General features: G+C 38.6%; 1 protein-coding gene across 1 annotated transcript in view; it reads left to right on the plus strand.

The window, feature by feature from the left end:
* Positions 1 to 13,975: 13,975 nt before the first annotated feature.
* ADCY7 (adenylate cyclase 7) overlaps positions 13,976 to 26,047 on the plus strand; it is a gene marked incomplete at its 5' end in the record, with an annotated part of 31,399 nt that continues 19,327 nt past the window's right edge. Inside the window, 8 exons of the mRNA XM_082489546.1 lie at positions 13,976 to 14,146; positions 15,445 to 15,645; positions 17,737 to 17,901; positions 18,704 to 18,853; positions 20,974 to 21,122; positions 21,442 to 21,553; positions 24,248 to 24,375; positions 24,620 to 24,778. Coding sequence (XP_082345672.1) covers positions 13,976 to 14,146; positions 15,445 to 15,645; positions 17,737 to 17,901; positions 18,704 to 18,853; positions 20,974 to 21,122; positions 21,442 to 21,553; positions 24,248 to 24,375; positions 24,620 to 24,778 — 1,235 coding nt within the window. The remainder of the gene's footprint in view (positions 14,147 to 15,444; positions 15,646 to 17,736; positions 17,902 to 18,703; positions 18,854 to 20,973; positions 21,123 to 21,441; positions 21,554 to 24,247; positions 24,376 to 24,619; positions 24,779 to 26,047) is intronic.

Consider the following 26,047-nt stretch of genomic DNA (forward strand, 5'->3'; position numbering starts at 1 on the left):
ATCTAAACAGTTCTTCCCATAATGTATGTGAAAATGATAAGGCAGGAAGAGAGGAAGACAAAGTCAAGAGCTGTTATGTACGATATGGATTCCCTTACTAGAAAGCTGGTGCGCTAAGTTCAAGGATGATAACTTGACCATGTCTTCTGATCATCTGCCTACCTGGAGATACAATTTTCTGTTCATGACATCTTAGGAATGTGCCTTTCTGTTCTTCTCATGCTCCAAGACAAGCAAACCTAGTAGGCAGAAACTCTTCATTTCCACACTAGCAATGTAAGGGTCTTCATCTAGAGCCTCAAGGTGCAGGGAGGGAATAGGGGTTTTTTTAGCTGTTTTCCTGCCATATCGTCATAGTTGCTGATCTGTGATCCAAAATCCCAAACAATATGTTGTGCTGTTTTGAATTATATATTATTTTATTCAAGTTTTTCTTCTTGTGGTGGTTTTTTAGTTGCTGATATTTGATCATGTGTGTAATAAAACTTACTGAAAAACTTAGGGCTTTCATTATCAAGAATGCTGCAGAAGTTAGTAAAACATTCTTCTGTCTTCAGCAGAGTATCCTTTGCTGTCACACAGGCCTTGCTTGAAAAGCACTGGGATTGCTTAGCATAAAGAAGATACCTCTCATTAGTCTTCAGCCTTCTTTTCAGCCATTTCCATCTATCATTAAGTATTTCAATCAAGTTACGTTCGTGCTGCAGCTTGCCACGGTATAGTTAAGTACTTTTTCTTCTATTGATCTATTGATTGTCTGGGTAAAATGTTTATAATGTGTGGAGATGGAGATTGAGTAGTTTTATCTTGAACTACAAGGGGAAGAAATAGAAGCATTGTTAATGCTTGCAGTGGTCCTTGGAGTAAAGATTCCCTGTCTTGTTGCAGGTTGGTGTGCATGATACATCAAAAGATTTAGTGTCAAGGATCATACCTGAGTGGGCTGGACTCGCTCTATTGCAGGAATTTCAAAATGATCGAACAGACCATAGCGGAGTGGAGAAAAATGGCTTTTGTTGATGAATCCTGTGGCCTGTAACGGTAAGCAAACAACAAGCATGTGTTTTTTATCAGTAGTCTCGGTAAGATGCAGGACCATAAAACCCCAGCGTAATCTGTTATGCACAGCTCAGTGTTACAGTCCAGGTAAAAAATGCTTTCTCAGTGGCTGCACACAGCCCTGGGGACTGCTTAGATACTGACCAGCGATAACCTTCACGAGGGTCGTGGCTACATGCTACTTTGGAAAGTTTTTCTGTGGACTTCGTGTTGCTATGAGGCAGTAATTGCATAGCTTTTTAGAAAAGTGACTTTTGCCATATCCTGAAGTTTTTCTGCGTTTTTTGGTATTAACTAGTTCTGTTTTAATACTGTTTAATACTAGTTAACTGGACTTCTGGCACTGCTTCTGCACGGCTTGGCTTGTTCTGTGATCCAAGAGACCTTGCCCAGCTGCTCATGAATGCTTGGCTCATGTGGCATGTCATCTGGATCAGTCAAAAATATGTATACAAGTCCTAACAATTTTGACGTATGTGTTGCTATCAAGTGGGACTGAAAAGACAAGATTTCAGAGGTTTGCATCCCATTATCGTTGTTTTATTTCAGAATGAGTCCGCAAAGGACCTTTCCTAAACCAAATGCTACATTTTGGGAAAGTTTTTAAAAAGAATTGTGTGTGTTTGACTGCTGTTCTGATATGAGGTAGGGTATTGAGTGTAGAAACAATGCTTTCATTAGAAGCATAGGTATGTCTTGCTGGTGGTGTTTTTAATATTTAACCTCCAAGGGAGGGAACTTCCTTATTGCAAGTGTTAGTTTTAGGGTTTTTGGCTGTGAAGTACGGATGTGGTGGTATAACAAATGTTGCGTGGTTGACATGTGAAGAAGTTTAGGGAACACTAAAATTCCCCTGCAACAAAAATTATATAGAAATAAGGTTTTTAAAACATGTACTTGATAGGACTTATTCTTGAAGTACTAGTCATTAAATACAGAAGAGATTGGATTTAGTCTGTTTCCTCCCCTTCTCCCGTGTTTCATAAATAATATGAAAGCTTTTCTTTCTGAAACATAAAGGGGATTTTATATCTTAACAAGAATATTTGTACTGTAATATCACCCTGCAGTACACTGCTCCAGGTACTGATACCCAGCGGTGTTTTTTCTGTTGTCCATCTCTTGGCCTTCAGCTGAGGTTTATTTCCGAAGTGAGATTGCCAGTGGGTCTGATTGCTTCAGGAGAAATACTAATCTGAAGAACGGTACTGAAGATACTGTTGAGTAAGCAGAAATTCAGATAGAAACAACCATTTTGGCCTTTGGCAGCAGACACAAGTGATGTTGTTCTTCCATTATGGTTTACTCTTCATTTTGGTTATGATTGGCAAAATCGCTTTAAAAAAATACTTGGTACTGTAATAGAAACCTGTACTGATAACAGTACTATAGGAATATAATGCTGATTTGTAAGCAGCCTTAAATATCCGTTACCTACTATTCAGTGACACGTTTTCAGTGTACATATGCAATGTTAGTTCATCTGAAAAATTAGAGCCTGGGGAAAAAAAAAGCCAAAGAAACCGAAGTAGTTGTTGATGTCAGTGCCTTAGTTAGATTTCAGCTGTCCGTATATATTTCTACTGACTTCAGTAGCGTGGAAGTGTTGCAGATAGGAGGGAGAGGTTTTTGTCTTTGAGCCTCCTTCTCTGTTTTACTGGTTTTAGTTGGACTGAACCTAAATAGCAAGCGATTTCTTATCTTGTTCAGGACAGGTTTTATCTTCTTCCCGCCCATAGCGTGACCCTTATCCCTTGCCATATTATGATTGCAGCTGTTCTGTGCAAATACACTATTTACCCTAGAGGTGGGAAAGATGCATTTCTATGTTGAACTGTAACACTCCCCCTAAATAACTAAGCGAGACAGGGAAAAAATAAGAGTAATGTGTGATGCCTATTACATTCCTGTTCACAGTGATTTTGTTTTGTTTGGGATTTTTTTACTTTTTAAACACCTGTTGGCGTATCTAGCCATAGTTAGAAGGGCCAAGTTACGTCCTTGTATTATGGCTCTGTCACATCAGTAGTCTGTGCTTCTTGATTGCTTTAGTGAGATAGAAAAGTTGGGCCATATATAAAATACTGCTATACAAATGAGAGAGATTTAATTCTAGATGTAATTAAGTAATTATATTGAGCTTAGGAAGTTTTGCAATCTGAGAACTTTTGTTTGCCATATGCTTATAAGTCTGTATCCTAAATTATAATGTCTGAAAAAAAACTCTTGACAGTTTAAACATAACTTTCTTGAAGTGATTTTTTTCACAGAATCAGAGAATGGTCAGGGTTGGAAAGGACCTCTGGAGATCATCTAGTCCAATCCCCCTGCCAGAGCAGGGTCATCTACAGCGGGTTGCACAGGATTGCGTCCAGGCGGGTTTTGAATGTCTCCACAGTGGGAGACTCCACAACCTCTCTGGGCAGCCTGTGCCAGTGCTCTGACACCCTCGAAGTAAAGAAGTCCCTCCTCATGTTTAGATGGAACTTCCCATGCTCAGGTTTGTGCCTGTTACCTCTTGTTCTGTCACTGGGCACCAGTGAAAAAAGACTGTTCCCATCTACCTGGTACCTTCCCTTTAATTATTTAAGTATTGATAAGATCCCCCCTCAGTTGTCTTTTTCTACACTGAAAAGACCCAAGTGCCTCAGCCTTTCCTCATAATAAAGATGCTCCAATCCCCTCATCATCTTCGTAGCCTTTTGCTGGACCCTTTCCAGCAGTTCCCTGTCCTTCTTGAACCGGGGAGCCCAGAACTGGACACAATACTCCAGATGCGGCCTCACCAGGGCAGAGTAGAGGGGGAGGATGACCTCCCTCAACGTGCCGGCCACACTCTTCCTGATGCGCCCCAGGATGCCATTGGCCTTCTTGGCCACCAGGGCACATTGCTGGCTCATGGTCATCCTGTTGTCCACCAGGACTCCCAGGTCCCTTTCCACAGAGCTGCTCTCCAGGAGGTCAGCCCCCAACCTGTGCTGATGCATGGGGTTATTCCTCCCCGATGCAGTACCCTACACTTGCCCTTGTTGAATTTCATTAGGTTCCTCTCTGCCCAACTCTCCAGCCTGTCCAGGTCTCGCTGAATGGTGGCACAGCCTTCCGGTGTGTCAGCCACCCCTCCCAATTTTGTGTCATCAGCAAACTTGCAGATGTTACACTCTATCCCTTCATCCAGGTCATTGATGAATATATTGAACAGGACTTTGTATCACTAATGTCAATATAGGCTGAGTATTACCTAGTGAAATACTTTTTTTTTTTTTTTTCCTTAAAAAATCTTCTGAAAATATCAGGGATTTTAATTTCTGTAAAAAATCAGGGGTATTATGGTAGAAATTATTGAGGCTTACACACAGACACTCTCCATCCCTATTTCTGTCTCAGTTGAAAACTCTATTTTTCTCCATAGTGTTCAAGTTATATATTGTTTCAGGTTTTTTTTCTGCAGTTTATATAGCTTAATATTGTAGGCTTTATTACTATAAATATCAAAAGCAGAATGCTTGTGCAGTTATAATTAAACTGAAATTACATAATGAAAAGCTATCTTCTGAGGCTGCTGTGTTCAAAGACATCAATTTTAAATAGGTCACTGAAAACTTAGTGGAATATTGACTTTTGTAGTGGTAAGTTCAGTTTTAAATCAGCTAAAGTCAGAAAATCTATTTGTAAGATGTGACGGGGAGTCTGAGAATCATGAAATAATCACGCAACTTGGACTTTGAAAGATGCTAAGTACAGCTCAATTCCCTTCTGGCGTGATACATCTTTTTACACCCTGGAGTTTGCTGCTTATGAAAACCGGTATTATAAAAGGACTTTTTTTTTTTTTTTTCCCCCTTTTTCCCCCAGGTGAGCCAGACCCAGCAGTTAATTGTAAGGCTTAATAGATTTGATGGTTGAACCATCATGTGTTTGCACAATGAACTACTTTACAACAGTAGTAAACCCTCCCATGTAATTCAGTTGCACCAATCTGCTTATATAGATTCTTATTTCTTTCTTACTAATTTAATTTGTGAGCTAGTCTTAAATTACAGATCTTCAGTTTCCTGAGCAATCTCCTGTCACCATTTCTGTGTCCTACCTGGATCAGTAATGTAGAGACTTCTTTCTGTGACTGTAATTTCTTTCCTGAAAGTACATCCTGTAGTGTAAAAAAGGTATTTAAAAATGAGCAATGAACCCCCTAACTCTAGAAGTGGTAGGTATCTTGCTATTCTTTTCTTAGGCTGTGGACCCGTGAGAAGTGATGAGTCAATTTAACAGCTTGTTGCTGCCCTTGCTCTCCTACTTTTGGTTTGCCTTTCCTTTCCAAACACTGGGCCAGCTCCGGAGCTTATCTATACCTCTGCTAGCTGTCACGCTCCACCACCCTGACAGAGAAGTGACCTGCCCAAAATAGCTTTCTGTTGTTGTATTTGGTGAATAGGCTTGGAAGAGAGCCCCGTGGGTGCAGGAGCTGGGTGCCAAGGTAGGCAGCCGTGCAGCTGGCACAGGACAGGGTGTCTGAGTGGGTGAGACCTCCTCCTTTGGGTGTTCTGAGCTGGCTGTTGGGCTCAGGTGTTTGTGAAACCACAGCCTCTGTTATTTCACATGTTCCATTTCTACTGCTGACTGAAAAACTGTTTTCAAATTACACAACTTGTTATTCTTATTTTAAAGGCTATTGTGGAACGTATGTCACAAGAAGAAGCTGTCTACTGAAATAAGAATGTGAACTAAAAAAAGTTCAATTTCAAAACTTTCTTTGCAGTGTATTTAGCACTATCATTGCCATGGCTCAGTGTTTCAAGGGCACAGTCTAGGTGATGTAGTGTCGTATTTTACCCTGATTGTTCTGACACACGGTGGGATTTCTTCTGCCTCCTGATTTTTTTTCCAAATGACAGACTACTTTTTTTTAATTGATTTGGCTTTTTTATGTAAATATAGTTTTGAGTGATAATTTGTTGAAGTGGGTATGCTTACTTTTTGTAAGAAAATAGAAGGTAAAAATAAGTAAGATTTTTCTGTATTGCAGAAGGAGCTCTTCAGAAATTAAGCATAGTTAAGGAAGGTGAAATTTCACATGAAAACCTTCAAAATATATAAAAAAAGTTTATCTTTGTAAAGAAACTTACTTGAACAAGTAGTATTTACCACTGCTAGCAGATAGATAATTAAAAATGCATCTGTTCTACATTTAATATTTTTGTATGAGTAGAAAAAGCTAAGGTGACTGTAGGCTAGCATTTGAAAGCACAATGTAAAAGGAAGAAGTGTTGTCTTTAACGTGAACGGTATTTCCTGTGGTGTATGTTTGGAACACTAACGTTCATTTGTTCATTTCCCAGACTGAATTAGTTGTGGAGTCCACTAGACAGGTGATTATTTTTGCCTGAGATTCATAATTCATCTACTAATCTCCTTCAATTATTTTGCTGGATGTTTATAGATTCCTGATCCCTTTTTAATATCTGCTAATGGGTAATTAGGGTCAGCAATCATTCTTGTCATGGAAATTGCTAAAGTAATTTCAGAAACACTGTTGTCATTTGTGTGAAACAAAAGATGGAATGGAAATCAAATCTGTAACCTCTGCCTTTGGTGCTGTAGTAGTTAAAGATGGAAAAACTGGTTCTGCTTGCTTTTGTGCAGCAGTTATTGAGAGAAATAAGGCAATGTATATCACTTCACTTGGTTCTTGCTATTAGGGTTTGTTTTAATATTTCATGTGTGAGACTGCTTTCAGTAAGCAGACAGCTTTAGGTGAACGAGAATTGAGTCCTTGGCAAATGAACAGCTAACAGAAAAAATACTTCAAAAATTGTCCAGGAGGTTACTGCGGATGTGTTTGTGAATACATCAATAGTTTTGAAATGAACAGAACTGCAACATACTCGGATCACTTTCAGCTACTTGGTCAGTCGCTGCTGTGACTAATTCTCCCAAGAGAGGGGAGAAAGGACGTGATCACTGGTTGTCCACGCATCCTGTTGTGTGAGTGAGAGAGTGGGCAGGAGGGTGCAGGTTTACCAGATCCGCTCCTCAGCCTGTGACCGAGCTAGCACCTGAAAACTGTTCATGCCCTGCAAGTACAGGGAATTAAAGAGGGCCATCCCAAGAGCCGTTTTGTTGTTTTCAGTCTGATTTTTGTATCAGGTAGCATATCATTCTTTCAGTTGCTCCACCTTTCATTGCTTGGGGGTGAATGCTCTTTGTGCCATAGTTGAAGGGAGAAGTCACTGTGAAGAGTAGCTTTCTGCTCTCTCGATGCCTTCAGTGTTCTCCCATTTCTTCCTCCTCCGTCTGCCCTCACATTGCTCCTTGCAGACAATTGCTGAGGAGGAATGTGCTGAAGTTGCCCCAGGTAATCCTCTTGGGTTGATGCGTGACCTGCAGTGCTTTAAAAAAAGAAAAAGAAGACCAAAAGGGCCCAATACAGTGTGCCTGAAACAAATGCACCTACATGTTGTGGGGGAAACTGATGGGCTACTAACTTGAGCTCTAGATGGAAAGTGGGTGACCAAGGAAAGGTTGCTGTAACTGAAACAAAGAGCTGCTGGATAGTTGATCACTAACTTTGGCTGGTTGAAAGAGCTGGGGCCCAGGGGCAAGACCCTTTAGTTATTACCAGGACAAAGACTCAAGCCAAACTTTTAATCTCAATATATTTTGAGAGGCATCTTGATAAGCCTGGACCTTCATGGCATTTGCCTGTTCAGTATTGTTTTGGAGAAATAAAACCTTTGCAGCCAGAAGCTTCAAGGGGCTTCTGAAATGCAAGAATTTGATGTGATTCTATTTCAAGTTGATAGAAAAATCAACTTGATTTTTCCTGGCCATTCAGTGCTTGCTTCATCTGTGTTGGTTGAATATGCACAGGTAGTGCTAAATGAATCGCTGGGAGGCAAAAATCACCTCCATCTCACAAACATTTGCATTATTTTACAGATGATCACCTGACCAGAGAATGAAATTTGACATGCTAACAAAATTATTTGGGTGACAGTGGGCTATTAGAATGGAAAATACAGTGCTGACGGACCTTGGAAAGTAGTAATAGCCTATTTAGAAAATAAGATGGGAGGAAGAATGCTCTGTTTAGTAACTAGCTATACTATGAAAATATGCCCGCAATGCAATTGCGTGGGGCAAAGTCTGTTACCTAGTGAAACATTGCATATTTTTTATGACAAGGCTGGAAACGGGAGATGAGGAAATTCCTTGCTGCTTTGGAGGCCCAAGGAATTGTGTTCTCACCCCATCAGCTGATTTGCCTCGTCTGCCCTGAACTTTCTGTTTGCCTCAGTGGTCTGTGTGATGCATCTTCCCAGGTTAGTGTCCTTGAGAAGAGACTTGCTTTTTTTGTAGCTACTTATCTGGAGCAAACTCCAAAAGAAAGAAGCTTCTCTGGCTTTTGTAATATGACTTGTTAGTGTATCATGTGTCAGTTAGGTTTCTTTAAAACGCTTGGTCTCTGTAGTATGGTCATGTCTATTCTGCAACTGTTGAGTCCAGGCCAGTTCTTCAGAAAATGTTGTGTATTGACACAAAGCACGGTGGACAGTTTTAACTACCCCAGGAGAACAAAAGAGCTTCAGTGCAAGCCTAGTAGCCTAAAGAAATGTTTGCTTTCATATTTTTTTGTAACAAAATCCTATGGCTTTGCCAGTAGGAAACCGGAGAGTTTAGTGATGCTTGAAAATTCTTATCTATGGGAAGGAAAGCGTAGAGAGTCAGAAATATCCAGATCTATGGCAGATAGAAATGTTGTCTTTTTTGCCTGCAAGGGAAGGGTGGCTGTGCATGTGCGCCAGGTCTTGCCCAGTACTTACCTAGATAAAGTTTCTGTCGGTGGATCTGAACACAACCTTGTTCCCAGTGGCTTGAAACAGAGTTGATTTCGAAGGCTGTAGCTGTTCTATGTTCTGGAAGGAGTCCTGTTGTCCAAATTTTATGCCTATCACATCACAGAATCGTGGAATTTTCAGAGTTGGAAGGGACCTTTAGAGATCATCATCTAGTCCAACTCCCCTGCTAAAGCAGGATTGCCCAGAGCACATTACTCAGGACTGCATCCAGGCGGGTCTTGAAAATCTCCAGAGAAGGGGACTCCACAACCTCCCTGGGCAGCCTGTGCCAGTGCTCTGTCACCCTCACCGTAAAGAAGTGTTTCCGTGTATTTCAACGGAACTTCCTATGTTCCAACATGTGCCCATTGCCCCTCGTCCTGTCACTGGGAACCATTGAAAAGAGCCTGGCTCCATCCTCCTTCAACCCACCCTTTAGATACTTGTACGCCATAATAAGGTCTCCCCTCAGCTTTCTCTTTTCCAGGCTTAAAGAGTCCCAGCTCTCTCAGCCTTTCCTCATAAGGGAGGTGCTCCAAGCCCTTAATCATTTTAGTTGCCCTACGCTGGACTCTCTCCAGCAGCTCCCTGTCCCTCTTGAACTGGGGAGCCCAAAACTGGACACAGTGTTCCAGTTGTGGCCTCACCAGTGCAGAGTAGAGGGGGAGGATAACCTTCCTCGACCTACTGGCCACGCTCCTCCCTGTGCAGCCCAGGATTCCATTGGCCTTTTTGGCGACAAGGGCACATTGCTGGGTCATAGATAATTTACTATCTACCAGCACCCCCAGATCCTTCTCCTCAGAACTACTTCCAGCAGGTCCGCCCCTAACCTATACTGGTGCCTAGCATTCTTCCTCCCCAGGTGCAGGACCTTGCACTTGCTTTTGTTGAACCTCATTAGGTTCTTCTCTGCCCAGCTCTCCAGCCTGTCCAGGTCACGCTGGATGGCAGCACGGCCCTCTGGAGTGTCAGCCACCCCTCCCAGTTTTGTATCATCAGCGAACTTGCTGAGGATACACTCTGTCCACTCATCCAGGTCATTAATGAATATATTGAACACGTCCAATGTTTGTTCTTACATATTCATTGGGCAAATTTCTTTATCTGACCAAATGTTTTTCACATTAATTGGCATGCAGATGGCTGTGGAGCTCACCCAGATCTGACTAAATCGTATTCATTTGGTAGATGTCCCTGTAGGTTCTCAGTGCAGTTTCCAACCCATGCAGCTGGGATTGTTTCTTATATATACTAATCTGGTTGACAAATTGTTCCTTCTCCTTTCTAATTCTTCAGAACACAGTGAAGGCTTCTAAAGAAATGGGGCTTTTTCTTGATAAACTGACGATCAGAGCTCCATGATTTTATGGCAGTAGCCCAGATCCAGTTCCTGTTTGGCTCGGTGTGTTTGCCACTGGTGCTTCTGGGAGTGCTGTTTGGGTTTTGTGGCCTGTTGCTGTTTCAGGGTTACACCTCTCTTGTGGTGTCAGAACGGCAAATCTCCAAGAAACAATGACCAAAAAAAGCAAAAGTGATGCTGTGGTGCACAGTGCTCACATGATCCTCAAATATATAAACAGGAGTGTGTTAAATTGATGATTTTACTAGTGTGTGATGCCATCCATGAGACAATCTTTTTCTCTCTCTCAAGTCTGTCTTCTACATCTTCAGAAGGTTGCCAGAAAACAATTCAGAGAAGGGGGAAGGGCACAAAAACTGGTGACTTTCAGCTAAGTCTATTACCGTTTCTTAAACAAAAGATTGTCTTGTATGTTAATGGAAAGATGTAATGCCAGTAATGTTAAAAAAAAAAAAAAAAAGGGGGGGGGGGGGGGGGCAAAAAGCTGTTTAAGTGTGTAGTCGTTTTGGAGCTGAAATATGATTCCTGTACTAATGTGTGTGTATATTTCTGTTTTCAATTCTAAGATGATGATTAGCAAGTCATTACATTTGTCACATGTAAAAATGTGTTTATTCAACTAATGGGTAATTGCATCAAGTAGCTAATTTTTTGTGTTGCAAGTAACTTGCAATTTAAAAAATATTTAACTGAAGGAGCACAAGTTGCTCTGTGGTAGTTTTTAAAAAGGGGGTGGTAGTGGCTGTGGGACAGAGGATGTAAATTAAAACTAGTTCAGAGTTGAATTATTCCTCTCAAAGTAGTATTTATGCAGTATATTAGAGATTCTTGGTAAATCAATAAAGTACTGTTTGGGTGTTTCTTTACCTATAAGAGTTTTGAGAGGAAAATGTTATGACCCAGGAGTCATTTATAATTACTTGTAATGTGTATCTACAAAGACAGAGGAATAAACAAATCAATAAGGTAGCAATCTCATTTTTATTGAAATGCATTAAACTATTGAAGAGATATGTCTCTTCAACTTAGTGTCCTGTAAAACTCTTAAATAATATTCAGAGATAGTTCCAAGCTGACATTTGACGTCTTTTTCATCTTTTGACCATTAGATAACTGAACCACAGCCACACAGTATTGTTCTGTAGAATAAAGATTGTCCCTGGTGGTGTTTTTTCATTAACACGGTCAGAATAATAAGTTACAGAAAGCAAGTTGTGAAGTTATTTTTCTTGGATTTCAATATTAAATAGCCCAAGATGGGATTACTTGTCTCTCATAATTGTGAATGTATTACTGCTTAGCAATTAATAGTTATTTTTAGAAAATAGATTTGGTTCTGCTAACTGGAAAAATAAAGCTGCCTCTCAAAATACTTATTATCATAAAAATGCCCTCAAAATAATATTTCCACAAGGATATTAAGGAAATTTTTCATTCATTTTATTGTGAAAACAGACTTTTAGAGAGCAATCGGTTGGTAAGCCTGTCGACTCTTACATATAGTGGATCACATGAGGCAGTGTGTTCCTGCATCCCCACCCCCATGGTAAAGGAATTCTTCAGGCTGTTCAGCGAGTTGTCTGCCGCTCTGGTGCATCACAGTCGTAACCCTCCCACTGCTATAGTGAGTTGCCTTTGTTACTGAAAGACAAATTCAGATTAAAATACTTGTCCCTGTGCAAACCTTCTGATAGTTTCCTCTTCAGAAAAACATGGCCTACGTTCAAATGAAGTAATTCTGCAGTCACCTGTATGACTTGGAAAACGCATTGGGGCACAATTTGAATGTTTCAATTTCTTCTTGGCATCACCTTTACTTTAAGTGTCAGTGATTTCTATGACGCATTCACACACCTTTGCAAGAACATGATTTTGTACATGTAGATGGTACAAGTACCAGAAGAATTTTTTCAGGTGAAAAATGAGAGGCCTTTTATTATGAAGAAAAGCTCAGTAATAACCAGTACAGGAGACAGATTAGGTGTACCATTAGCTATACACGGGAAAGATGTATTGAAAGACGTCTCCCGTTTTATTTCAGGTTTAATACATATGTGAGTTTATTGTGGGTGTTACTGAATGAAAGTCACGCAATATGTTTTTTTCTCTTTTTGTGATTAATCCAAAGTTGTGGTATAGTTTGGGCAAGAAGTTGTAGTTACTCATTTTCCTGCAAAAATTCACATTTTTTGGTCCAGTCTCCGTATATCTGGGTTTGCCTGTTTGGCCATTAATAATTGGGCAGTATGCTAGTGTCTGACTCTATTTACATAGGATAAATCATTCAGTATCGTTTCTGAAACTTTTTTGTTAATGCCACTTCTGGTTGTTGTGTGAATGCGGTCTAAACACATGTGCGTGGTTAAGCATTTTGCCTTTTGAGGGTAGCTGGCTAGGATTTGGCTTTTCTACAAGTCTTTTAGCGGGTTCTTTCTCCCCAGAGCAATGGCCTTGGGCACCATGGTGACGGCAGTCAAGTGGCAAAGAAGCTGTTGTCCTGTTATCAAGTTTTAATAAGACTTCTGAAATCCCGTTTTTCATGCTTTCCTCCATCCCCCTGCTTTTTTTTGTTTTATGTCACTTGGCATTGAGTGAACTAAATTCATGAATCTATTGGAAAAACATTGGTCACTAGTAAGTAACAATACAGTTCATTCCTTAATGTTCATTGTTAACAGAACACACCTATTGCCTTGGAAACACTATTAATTAGAGTTGAATGAAACATACAGAACTAGGTATTATCTTTTTTTTTTAAAAAAAAGTTTAATGAATTTTGGCTTGGACAGCTGTATTCTTTTCTCATTTTCTGTGCCTTTTAATTCAAGTGTGAAAGGAATGAAAAAAAGGATTACTTAAAAATTAAGATGCATATTTTGAAAAAGAATGCAAACTGTGTATTGTGATTAAAGAATTTTGTATATATACTTACACACAGGTGCGCGTATCACTTCAAAAGAGTTGTTAGTATTCAGTTACACAACGTGCTCATGGAAACGATGTCAATTGCTCAAAAGGAATCAAAATAAATTTAGTACATTTTTCACATGAAAATGTTTCAGTTGCTAGAGAAGGGTGCAGTGGTGTGTGCAGAGCAGCCATTGGCGAGCACTGCCCGAGCCCTGCCTCTGCGGCTGCTGGGCAGCATTGCCCACGCACCGGGCTGTTGGGCTTCCACCCCCACCAGTAAGAAACAGCTTTTCTCGCTGGTTAGAGCACACAGATAGGAAGTTTAAGGAATGTACTTTTTTTTTTTTTTCTCCTCGGGAAACACTGTACACTTAACTGAATGCATTAATTTAATAATACTGTCTCTCTGCAGAGTTCATCCCAGGAAGTGAGATTCAAGCTTATGGAAAGGAGTTAGAGACTTGCAAAATAATAATTAAAAAAAACCCAAACAAAACAAAACAAAAGAACAACCCACGCCAAAAACTCCTAGCTGCACAAATGCAAGTTCTAGAGATTCATGCGCAGAGTTGATGATGAATTGCCCGTGGTTTTGGCAAGGCTAAGTCTTTTGCTTTTGATTGCACTGGAAATCTGAAGTTAATGCTCATGAGAAGTAAAATCAGAGAACGTGGGTTACTTGGTGTGCCTAAAGATTGCAGAGGCAGCAGCAAAAAGACAAAACTTCTCTTTGAAGCAGTAGCTTCAGCTGTGTCTTATTGTGTGCACTGGGAACAGAGAGGAATAGCAGCCAACCTGGGAGAAAATGCCAGCTAAAGGTAAATATTTCTTCAACGAAAGTGATGACTGCAGGATGTCAGACCCACTCTATGAGAAGTACCGCTATACCAGCCAGCAGCATCCACTCCTGCTATTGCTGCTCTTCATTGCAACCATCTTCTGGACTACTCTAATTATAATCTTTTTTTTCATTAATGTGAGTATACTTTTTTCCTTTGTGTTCAATGTTTTCAAAGATGATGAGGAATCACTATAACAGCATACAAAACCTTTCAGGCTAAATAATTTTTTGAGCCACGTGGTATCCAAGTTACAACGTTGAAAGAAATCAAGTAATTGTGTATGTAATGCTGTGTATGTTTTTGAAGGGACAGGGAAGGGAGGAGATGGTGGTGTTAGGCACATGCACAGTTACAGGAAAGAAAGAACAATCCTTATAGTATGTTATGAACAAATCATAATTTATGCTAAATGGTAGCTATGGTAGTAAATAAGTAATAAAGGGGCCAAAGAAAGAACTGGAACATAACATGTCCTGCATTTCTCATATTTTCTTTTTAGAGTAATCTAAGGAATGTAAAATACTATAGTGATTCATTGGTTATGAATTCCTGAGGTGATTTTTTTCTTTTAAGGATTTGTAGGTATTCATTCCTTTTCTTTTTTTGGTAGTAAAAACACAATAGGAATCTAGGAACAATGACTGTTCATTCGGTAGGTAGTTAGCAAAGAGCAGGGATCTTATAGGCATAAAAAGCAGGGATCCTATAGGCATAGGAAAAATGCAGCTCAAATAATTTTTTGTTGTGTAGCATAATATGATTTTCTGTAAAGAAATTACGTCTTCTTCAAGACAGCCCAGTTGACAGCTGGTAAAAAGGGGGAGTTAGTTTAAAGATAACATTGTAAAAAGGTAATAAGGAAGCTGTTATAATCCTTCATTGCATTCTAACACTGCTTTCCAAATACTATGCTTCATGATAAAGTGTCTTTAAGTGTCTCTTTAGCAACAAATCTAATCTTACCAATTGTACTTCTATCCCTTTTAGTTTTTATTTCTTAAAAAAGGAAAGAAGTAGCAACACTATTTGTATGTTACAAGTCATCTTCTGTAAAACTTAGGGAAACAGCTGTTACACTCCTTTTTAGGAAAGCTTGAAGTCCTTAAATGCATTTCTTTGGGTACATCTGCATTGTACGATATAGTATAGTTAGAACTTAGCTTCAAAGACAAAACCCAAACTGCTAATTTGGGAAATAATAATGGTGGAACTGGGGTAGACTGGGTATCTATAATAGTATTTATTTTATTATCTCTATATGTGTGAATATCAGAAAGTGTTAATGCTGCCACAGCTAGACTACTTAGGAACTCAGGTTAGCATATTTTAAAGCTGTCTAAGCTGTTTCCAGGACAGTATAGATGCATTTCCCGTTTTTTTTTTCTAAAGGGGACATTTAGACCAAATATAACACTTTGTTTTGCTTTTGCAGGAAGCACGTTATCATCTTGCCTTCGTTATTGTAGTATGTGCTGCTCTTGTCATGTTTGCAGTCATGTACTTGCTTTTATGTATTGAATCACTATTTCGGAGATGGCTAACGTTATTTGGAGTTATGATTTGGATTTGCTTCTTAATCGTAGGATATGTATCTCTTTTTGAAAAAGCAAATGATTATCAACTGTGGGAACAGGTATGTATATCTTGTTCATTGAGGTACTTACGTAGAACTGGTAGTCGCTATATATGAACGTGTTTGTGTGTTTCATTTGTTCTGAATGTTATAACTGCATAATAATTTTTTCTTAAGATTTAGGTTCCCTTTCCTAAATTGGTTGTATTGGTTTATTATAGTAAATTTTAGTTTGAATTCTTTATTATAGGGAAATACAGTTCACCTGAGAAAATTGGATAACTGCATAAATCTATGCAGGAACTGCATCTTTAAGTTGTAACTGAATTCTATTTTTATTTAAGATTTTTACTAAATCTTAATTACTATGAATTAATCTTTAAGATAATTTTTCATTAATAGTACTTGCTTTTTCAATTCAAATGGGTCAAAGTGGCGTTCAAGAAATGCATAAAGGACTCCAGAGCTGGGTGTGCCCTAGGGAGCATATTTTCAAATCACTGGGAGAGGTGAAGTGAACAATAAGAATTAATGACACATCCTGGCATAGCTGGGTGTGGCTAAAGTTCATTGCTTAGTATCTCTGATCAGAAAATGGGTGATTTCATTATGCCAAAAATATCATAATCTGTAGGAAACTCCTCCTAAGCTCTCATAATGTAAACAGAAGAGTTTTTAATGAAATAAAAATGACTTTTTATCTTGTTTTACTGACTCTTCCCCTTCCCCTCTTTAGTTCAAATAAAGATAGATGTAAATTATCAGTTAAACAACCAAAATCTGATTTGTATTATGGCCTGGATCCAGCACCGTGTATTTACAGTTGCTATTCAGTATTTTTTTAGCCTAAGGGAGAAGTTATTACCTTGGGGGAAAAAAAAACATTTACTGTTCTTCACTATAAGTACAAACATGTAATGAAGCAAGGTTTGGTTTTGCTGCTTTCAGTGCTGCAAGCCAATGTCTTGTGGTGTTGGCATGTGGTAATAATTCATTAACATTGATTAAAAGCCTAAAATATAAGGATACCCTAGATTACAAAGTAGAAGTGAATACGTTCATTTCAGATTAGAAAGTAGAAGTGAATAGGTTCATTTCAGAATTTTATCTCAAGTTATGAATTTATCACTAATTAAAGATCCTACTTAAATGCAGGTATGACCTTTGCTTGTCCATGCTTATAAAACTATTACACAGCGTTCAGAACATTGTGTGGTAGGGGTTGTACCTATGGCAGAAGATATTTTTTTTAGTCCTGCTAAAATAGTAAAGGTGAACATGAAAAGATTACCTTTGTTGAGTGAAAACTTTTATTTGTTTGTTTGTTTCTTTATTGTTGTCCCAACCAAGCTATCTATTCTGGCAAAACATTTAAGTGCAGACTGGGCCTTGAGACTTCCTTGACGGAAGCTCATGGCTGGAATGGCACAAGTTGAATTGCAGTGATGAGACGGAGCCGAGCCAGGAACATTGCAATATTTTCCTCTGATCAGAATTGTTAGTTTCCATATATATGAGCTAAACACTGTAACAAATCCATAAATATCGATTCAAGTTTTATAGACCTTCCTTCTGATCCATAGCAGTTTAGCGGACCATTGTGCATTTTGTAAAATCTGTGGAGCTAAACATGTAGTTAGTGGCAATAATGAGTATTCTTTTGTGTCAGCACCAGGAAGCATTGGTTGGATTTTTGGTATTTATGTATATATGGAGTAAACATGCACATGTGATGGGGTGATGTTAAAATTAGAGCAATAACTTGGAGAAGATGAGAAATATGATTCTATTCAATGTTGCTATCCTTGCAACATGCTGTTCCTGATATGTGATGTACAAAATGCATCTTCAGCTGTAATGGATAAATTAAGGATGAAGGGCAAGGACAACTGAAAAACTTGAAGGTGATATGTCGTGTTAAACTGTCTTATCTACGAATCTGTAGCTGCTAAGTCCCTCAAAACGTTTAGGACTACCACTGTCATTATTTTTTAATTGTGCTTTTGAGTCATCAATAGCTAGTTGTTCAGCCTGAAAATGAGCAAGAATCCTGCTACTTTCCTCTTTGTTCCATAGTGGTTTTTGGCAGCCATTTAATAATGTGTATGTGTGATTCTTTTTCTTTCTTTCTTTCTCTCTTTCTTTCCAAAGGTGCCGTTCTTTCTGTTCATAATCTTCACAGTTTATACCATGCTACCCTTTGGGATGAGAGGTGCTGTCATAATTAGCGTGCTTTCTGCTCTCTCCCATATTATTGTTCTAAGTGTTATGGTAAGCATGACTTCTCAGGAAAATAAGGAATCCATTCTATTTCAGGTAAGGAAATACTACTTGATTAAGTAATTAAATACCCTAGTCAGATTACCATTTGATATTGGCATAACTATCCTGTTTAGATAAGTTCCAACATTGCACATGGATGTTCCAAATTCATGGATTTGGAGCTTGGGCCCAATGTGTTTTGCATGCTTTTCATAAAATTGCAATTATTTTAATGTATAATGCATTTTGGTTTTCTGACCCAAGTGAAAGATGCAGAATTATTATTTTAATTTTTTAACTAAGTTACTGAAAATATGACGAACTATGTCACAATCATTCCTCCAAATCTGTGCAGTTTCAGATGGGTCTGTCTAACTTCATCTGGCACTGCCTACAGGGTGGATCAGAAGGGCCGTTGCTGCCCTGGGGAGTCAGCAGGGCCTGGGAGTGCTACCGGGTGCTTTCAGGGTTCCCAACACTTATTAATAGGGTGTGTTCAAAGGAGCACCCCAGCTCTTTTGATGCAGACTTCACACAGCATGCTGATGCATGAGTTTGTAGACTGGTTTCTCCCTAACTCAAACACTGATGCCTGCAAATAAATGTTAAATGATATAGCAGAATTTTCTGTTTCATTATATTACTCTATGTTCATACAGGAATGCCTGTGACTCTGTAAGTTAGCTTGTATTTCCCAGGTACATCCTGGCTATTTGCAACACTGATTTGGTGTGTGACAGGATAAGATAAAAATTGAATGTGGCCTGGGATTGATTGTTTTTAAGGGACTAGTATGTGTGTTAGTGAGGTATCAATGACTGTTCTCCAGTAGGTAAATATTTTTCTTCTTGTGCAGCTACTTGCCAATGCTGTCATTTTTCTTTGTGGTAACTTGATGGGTGCATTTCACAAACGGCAAATGCAGGTTGCTTCGTGGGATTTGTATAGATACACATTAAAGTGCATTCAGGTCCGAATGAAATTGAAGATTGAAAAGAGGCAACAAGTGAGTGAACTAATTCATGTTCTGAATTGCTTGTTTTCATTTCTAAAGTCTGTATAATTTTATAAGGTTGGTGACTAATGCATGTTGAAAGGCTTGGTCCAATCTTTGTGATACGCACCTAGTGTCAAAAATAAAAATTGTGCCATTTGTAACAAAAGAAGGAAGTTAAAGGGAGGAAGCTGTTCTCTGTGGCTTGTCTATATGAAAATCACAGTATTTGTAACAGGAATATAATTGCCAGTTATTTTAGTTACTTTTTTCCTAGCATAAAATGTTATTGGGACTGGCCCAAGGTAACTTAAAAGAACATGACCTTAATACCCTGAAAAATACTTGTAAGGTATTTTCAGCAGTTAGTTCATGATTCCTTTGGTTGGTTTTTTTGTTTGTTTTGAATGCTAAAGTATTATTTGTTCTTGTATTTTCTTGTCTCACGAACTATTTGTCTTTTGCTAGAAGGAGAAAATTGGAGCCTAAGGGAGAAAAAAAGTCCTCTTTTATCTGGTATAAGTAGGGTTAAGAACAACAGCTGTAGAAGGCTGATGTGTACCGAGTTCTCTGCCCACCAGTTGTTAGATAAAAGGAAGGGTCTGAAAACTGACTGACTTGATCAAATTGAAAAGACGAAAATGCCACACTGCTAGTGCGATCTGCCCTCTGATGCTAATCTTGTGAGATGAGATGACAAATCTGCATGAAAGTCCTGGCAGAATTTCCCCATGCAGCAGCCAGGGAAGCAACTAATCAGCTTACACAGGCAGTGTGCTCTCATTCTTTGGGCGATGTGGTAACTTGCATGGTTGTTTGTTCTTGGTTTTTTGTGTGGTGTTTTTGTTTTTTTTTTTTTTTTATGGTTGCTTGTTTGAAGTGTAGATGTGCTTAAGTGTATGGACAGCTTTCTTTTCATCTGTGTTGTAATTTGTCACACAATTTTGAGTCTCCTTTTTGCCACCCGCTTTTTCTCTGTGAAAATAATGTGAGAAATGCAGTTCAGGGTTCATCGCCGCTTCCTTGAAAGCTGTGTAATGTGTCAGCCTCAAATGGCCCTGTTACATTCACTGGGGCTCTGCTGTCAGTTTAAATTGTTCCCCAAGGTTGACCCTCCTTGTGCTAGAGGAGGGGAAGGAGGTGTTTCTGTTTCTGGGGGCAGTCTCAAACTAAACTGCTGTCTATGCCTACTGTAGTCCAGTACTTGATGCTCAAGGACTCCTTCTTCCCACTGTGATCCCAAGGCATTTGGTTTTGGTGGCAGGCAGCGGTTAAGTAACCCTGGCAGCTTACTACTATCTGTATACTGCTGCATCAGGTATGCAGGAAAAGGGGACAAAATTTGGTCCAATGGGACAGCATTTTACTCAGTTACACAATGTTTTGACTTTGCTGCTGATGTCATCTGAAAAAGCTCCTACTTGTAGCTGCTCCACGCAACATTTCCTCTTCTGTGGGTGACTGTCTCTGGAGCGGTTAAAAGTACTCTCTTTTTGTCTTCCTCTTCTGCCCAACAACTTAGCAGGGTCACCTTTGAAGTCAAAGCCAGTGTAAAACAGTGCACTGAATAGTCAAACAATGTAAGTGAGTTTTGAAGAGTCTGTATTCTCACTCAGTTCAAAAGACTATTTCAGTGTCATCAGTTCCTGGTTCATTTAAGCTATAGCAGCATGTTGTCGACACTTTGGTATCTGTTGCTGCTTTTCCAGCATCTGGGAATTCGTAAGGGTTTTTAATACTGCACAGATTGTTTGTTACAGAATATAAGCTTTTACCAGAAGCTTTATCAGGCAATGCTAACATAACACAGAGATTGGTGGAAAAAATAAGTTTTCATTTATCCAGAAATTGTAGTACTGAATACTGAATTCTGGTTACAGAGAGATGTCTCATCTAGGTCAAAAGGAATACAAGAAAAAATGTGCAACACCCTTACTTAAGTGTAAAATCAGTGATTCTGAGAGCAGAAATGTAAAAATCTTTTCTGGAAAATCTGATGCATGTTGCTAAAAAGCTATTTGAATAAAGGCATTTTATTTTTTCAATTCCTTCTTGCGGTCACTAAAATCCTGCAGTTTTAAATTTACTGTGTTAAGAATTTAGCGTCATTCATTTTTTGCTTCTCCTTTTAGGAAAATTTGCTTTTATCCATACTGCCAGCTCATATCTCTATGGAAATGAAGTTAGCAATCATAGAGCGACTAAAGGAAACTAATGATAATAGGCAAATGCATGACAACAACTTCCACAGTCTATATGTAAAAAGGCACCAAAATGTTAGGTAAGTGGAAACTCTATAAGTAATTGTATTAATACATAAGCTGCTGATTCTTATTAGTGTATATGGTCCAGTGAAACTAAAATCTGGAGGCAGACTTTCAGGCAGAAGTGAGCTTCTTTCCTGTGGTGTGAAGATAATGTGTCCTGAACTGATTTGCTGTCTTCTAAATCAGTTGAGATACTTGAACCCTTTTTTCTGGAGTTGTTTTCCAAAAAGAGAGATGCTTTCTATTAAATACATTTTATTATTTAAGCTGACTGTGGAATAGACATATCTTCATATTTCAATTATGTTGTTTTTTCCTTTTGTCCTTGTCTAGCATTCTTTATGCAGACATTGTAGGATTTACTCGCCTTGCCAGTGACTGCTCTCCTAAGGAACTAGTAGTGATGCTGAATGAACTTTTTGGAAAGTTTGATCAGATTGCAAAGGTAAGTGTTGCAGTTTGTTGTGCAGTAGGGATAAAGGCCGCCATTGGAAAAACAAGAAGTCTTTTCCACAAGAGAGAAGGCAGTTGGTGTGAGTGCTTCTGAAGTCCTGAAGGGACAACTGCTTTGGCTTTAACACTAACTAGCAAAGTCACATTAAAACAAAAACAAAATTTCAAACATAAATACGAAATTTAGCAAGTTGTTACTGTAATTCAAATTCTTGAATCTGGAGGTTTATCTGTATTGTTCAGGGAATTGTGTGATGGCAATAAATTATTATACCAGGGCATTAAGAGGTACTGTATACAAGCTCTACTGAGGAGCTTTGCTGTGTTCAGTTAGAAGGATTGTTTGTTGGCTCAGCAAACGAGGAGCTCCCAGGCACACATTTAAATTCATAAATTCAGTCATATTGTGTCAGACCAAGGAGTTCTTTAGTTCAGGAGTAATAATTAGTAATGGATACTTATAGAAAAGCGTAAGTAGATTAAAATGGTCCCTATTAAGACATACCCTCACTACTGACCCTTAAGGCTGGCAGTACTTCTTTTCACTTCCAATTGCTGCTTGAGGTTAATTTTTTTGCCACTGTAATCACAAACTCAGTTTTTGAGTTCTCAGATTGCAGGGACTGTATCATATATGTGTTTGCGTGATTAACTCTGTGTGATGATTTCTGTTACCCTCTAAAACTGACCATAATCTTGGATATACGTTTCGTCATATCCATAGATTTTTCTGTTAGTATTATGAGGCAAATATGGCTTTAGGAAAATAAATGCTGCATTTTGTTGTATCCTGTGTGACATCAGAAAAACCAAATACCAACACAAATTTTGGTTCTAGAAATTTAGCACTGGGAAAGCATAAGTCAAGACTAGTGACTACCTAGCAAAACTTCCCATGGTTTAAAGATGTTGGTTTGATTTTGTAATTGACTATATTTCGATATAATGAATGCAAATTAGCAAATTAATGGACTTGGAAAATCTTGTTTTTGTGAAATTCTAAATTCTTCAGAAAAAAGCGGGAAAACTCTAAAATTATTAATATAGCAGATGTTTAATTAAAGCAATTTGACTCATTTGTGGATGTCATTGAATAAATTCTTAAATATATCAGTGATTAAAACCTGGTTATAAAATCCTGGTTAACCTTTTTGACTAAATGACATTGCTAATGTTTGTATTTATATGAATTCAGTTACTGTTAAAACTTCAAGTACTGGCAAATAAGAGAGTCATAATAACTGTATTGTATTGTTGCGAAGCAGCTATTAAGAACACACAGAATAAGTCAGGTCATCTTAGTTGCCAAGAGCTTTTTATGCCACAGTAGAAGCTGAGGTTAAAGACATTTGGTCATTTTTTGAAACTGTTTCTCATATACAAAAATAGAAAATATTCCAGATTTTGAGTCATATGTGTTAATTTCTGACTCCTGTCTGCAAATTGAACTGTTAAAAGTCAAGGTCTTTTGCAACTCTGTGGTTGAGCCATAAGAAGAGATTCCCGCTTTTTGTGCCAGGGAGTATTCTCAGTCATCTTTTCGATAATGTAAAAATGTTTTAGGCTCCAGTTCACCTAATAAAAGTCAGTGGCTAACCTGGCCGCTGAGCTGGATGCTGAAGTCTGTCTATCTGAAACTGAAGCAGAGGGCTATCTAAGCTTGTCGCTTGCTGCAATGCTCAGAACCTACTGGATGGCTTAAGATGGTGGCGAATGATGGACATTCTTAAGGCTTTCATTGATGAACAGCTTGGTAAACTGTCACTGATTTGAGCTGGTTGTAAATTAGGGTACTTTGGAGATGACTGAAGAATTGCTGGGCTGTTCCCACAGCAGGGAGGGTTGGGCAGCTGAAGCTGTAAGCTGGCCCAAATTAAGCCATCTCTACTCATCAGTCAAACAGTATACAAACTTGTGGAATTAGCCATGGCTTGCTTGCAACCTTTGTAGTTAAAATTCTTCACTAATGTTTTAACAAAAGACAGTATGAGGAGCTCTTTGCTCTTCCCCTTTCCTCTCTCCAGGCAGTAACGGGCAGCAGTATCCTCTGTTGAACAGTTAGGAAAATGTTTTCTACTGCCAGGTAGTATTGCGATTTTTTTTTTTTTTTTTTTTTTTTTTTTTATTACTAGCAATAGCAAACTGTAGTATATGCTGGCTTCCTCTTCAGTCATATTTGAAAAAAAAACAAACGCATTTTTCTTCTGCAAAGCCACCAGGTAGGCATCTTAATTTCTAACTCCTCCCTAAATTCTGTACCAGTTTTATGATACTGCGCAATGTTACTTATGAGTAACATATAACTTATGAGTTCCTATAATTCAGGTGTTAATAAAGACAAAGATTAAAAGATAGATACATAGATTTCATCCTTCAGATGGTAAATTGTGACAGTTTTATTTTTGTTTATAGTTTCTCAGTTGCAAACAGTTCCAAGAATAAGGTCAGAAACTAGTAAGATTTTATTTCAGAAATGGCTGAAGTGGTCATTTCTGTTACCCTCCAGTGAGCAATGTCCAGGCATTTGGATGTGGGAAAGGAGAAGTAAGCTTTGCTTCAATAAGGATTGAATTAAGCCTGACTTTCTCAAAATTATATAGACAAGTCCTAGTTTTGGTGTCCTTAGCCTCTTTGTAGTTCATTTTTTTTTTTTCCCCTGTTAAATATGTTTACCATATTTTCATAGGAGAATGAATGCATGAGAATAAAAATCCTGGGAGACTGCTACTACTGTGTCTCAGGCCTACCTGTGTCCTTACCGGTTCATGCCAGGAACTGTGTTAAAATGGGACTCGACATGTGTGAAGCAATAAAGTAAGTATAGCACAGAAGGCTTTTTAATGTATCAAGGCTATGAAGATAATGATTAAAGTCATTATTAGTTTTCTTGTCAACATTCAAAGTGTATTTCTGAGCTGTAGTTGGATAGTTATGCATCAGGTCTTAAGTTTGTCCCTTGTCTTTGCACTAAGTGTATATTGAGACTAAATGTTAACAGATCTCCAGGAGGAGGTGAGAAAATCAGAACTAATACTCTAATATCCTCCTCCCTCCACAGGCAGGTGAGAGAAGCCACAGGAGTGGATATCAACATGAGGGTTGGTATTCATTCTGGGAATGTGCTGTGCGGTGTGATCGGCCTCCGGAAGTGGCAGTATGACGTCTGGTCACACGACGTGTCCTTAGCGAACCGCATGGAGTCTGCAGGTGTACCTGGGTGAGAATCTTCCCTGTCGGTGCTGATTCACTCTGTTATCATGGTTTTCATAATCCTGGTTTATGAGTCTGGAATTTGTACTTGTGCCACGACACAAATTCTTATAACGGGATGATGAAAATAGGACAAATGTGTACTTACCAGAGATGTAAAATGTTAATATTTTCTGATCATGTTTTCAATGAACTTTAAAATTCTATTCTTAGGCAAGTGACTGCTGCTTCACCTTCCCTTCATCGGAGAAACTTCTGTGCCTTCAGCAGTGTATTACGTTGACTTAGTTAATTCATGTAGTGCACAGGGATAATACTATATTTGTAAGTTCAGCTAAAGAATGGATATGCTACTTATGTTGACAAGGCAAAGCTACATATTTAGCTACTGTTTCTGTTAATATGACCAGTCCCACTTGATTTATATTAGCTTTATATTCACACCCCCCCTCCTCCAAGAAAACACAACTCGGAAATTAAAATGCAGCCAGATGAGGAGTATCCAAGCAAGGAGAGTTTGGTGCTCTTGGTTGTTGCATGTTCTCTTTGTGTAGCATTTGTCGTAGGCAGAATGGGAAGGAAAGCGAGTAGTCCTGAGTGGAAGAGCTGAGGCAAAGCAGTGATGTAACTTGCCATGTGTTGCTCAGCAGTGCAGAGGATTGGGTCTGAGGTTGAAATTCATGCGGCCTTTTTGAAGATGCTTATTGAAAAGGACAAATATAAATGTTTTTAAATAACCACCATTTTGTATTTTCCTCATTTAGGAAGGTATACCTTTTTTCCCTATTTTCCAAGTTGAACTTGAGAATTAGAATTTAGCTAAGAAACTCATTTTTTCCCTTTTCCCTTCCCTTTTTGCCTTTTTCCCTTTCCTGTTTCCCTTTTTCTATTCCCAAATGAGACCATGATTTTGTAGGTTCTTGGTAGTCTGTGCAAATTAGTACTTAATTGAATGGCATTCAGGTGGGTCTATGTTTAAGCATTAAAGTTTTGGTTTCTCTTAAAAAGTGGTTCTAATGAGTGACATTATATGGTTACTTATTATTTCTATGCCTCAGACAGCTTTTAGATGCTTGTAACTTAAAAGTTAATTTCTGTGAAGTGGCAAGGGGATACGAGCATCAAATTATTTTCTTGCATTGGTAACCGAAACAGAAAGAAAACTAGTTGGAGCTTGGTTAACAGTCGCAATACTATGCGAGTTGAGTGTTTTAGTGTGTTGAGTCAGCATGATTAAACAAGAATACAGAGTTGTAAAGTTTCTTTTGTTGGTAAA

The sequence above is a fragment of the Vanellus vanellus genome, assembly GCF_965231255.1.
Source record: "Vanellus vanellus genome assembly, chromosome: 12".
Classification (NCBI taxonomy): domain Eukaryota; kingdom Metazoa; phylum Chordata; class Aves; order Charadriiformes; family Charadriidae; genus Vanellus; species Vanellus vanellus.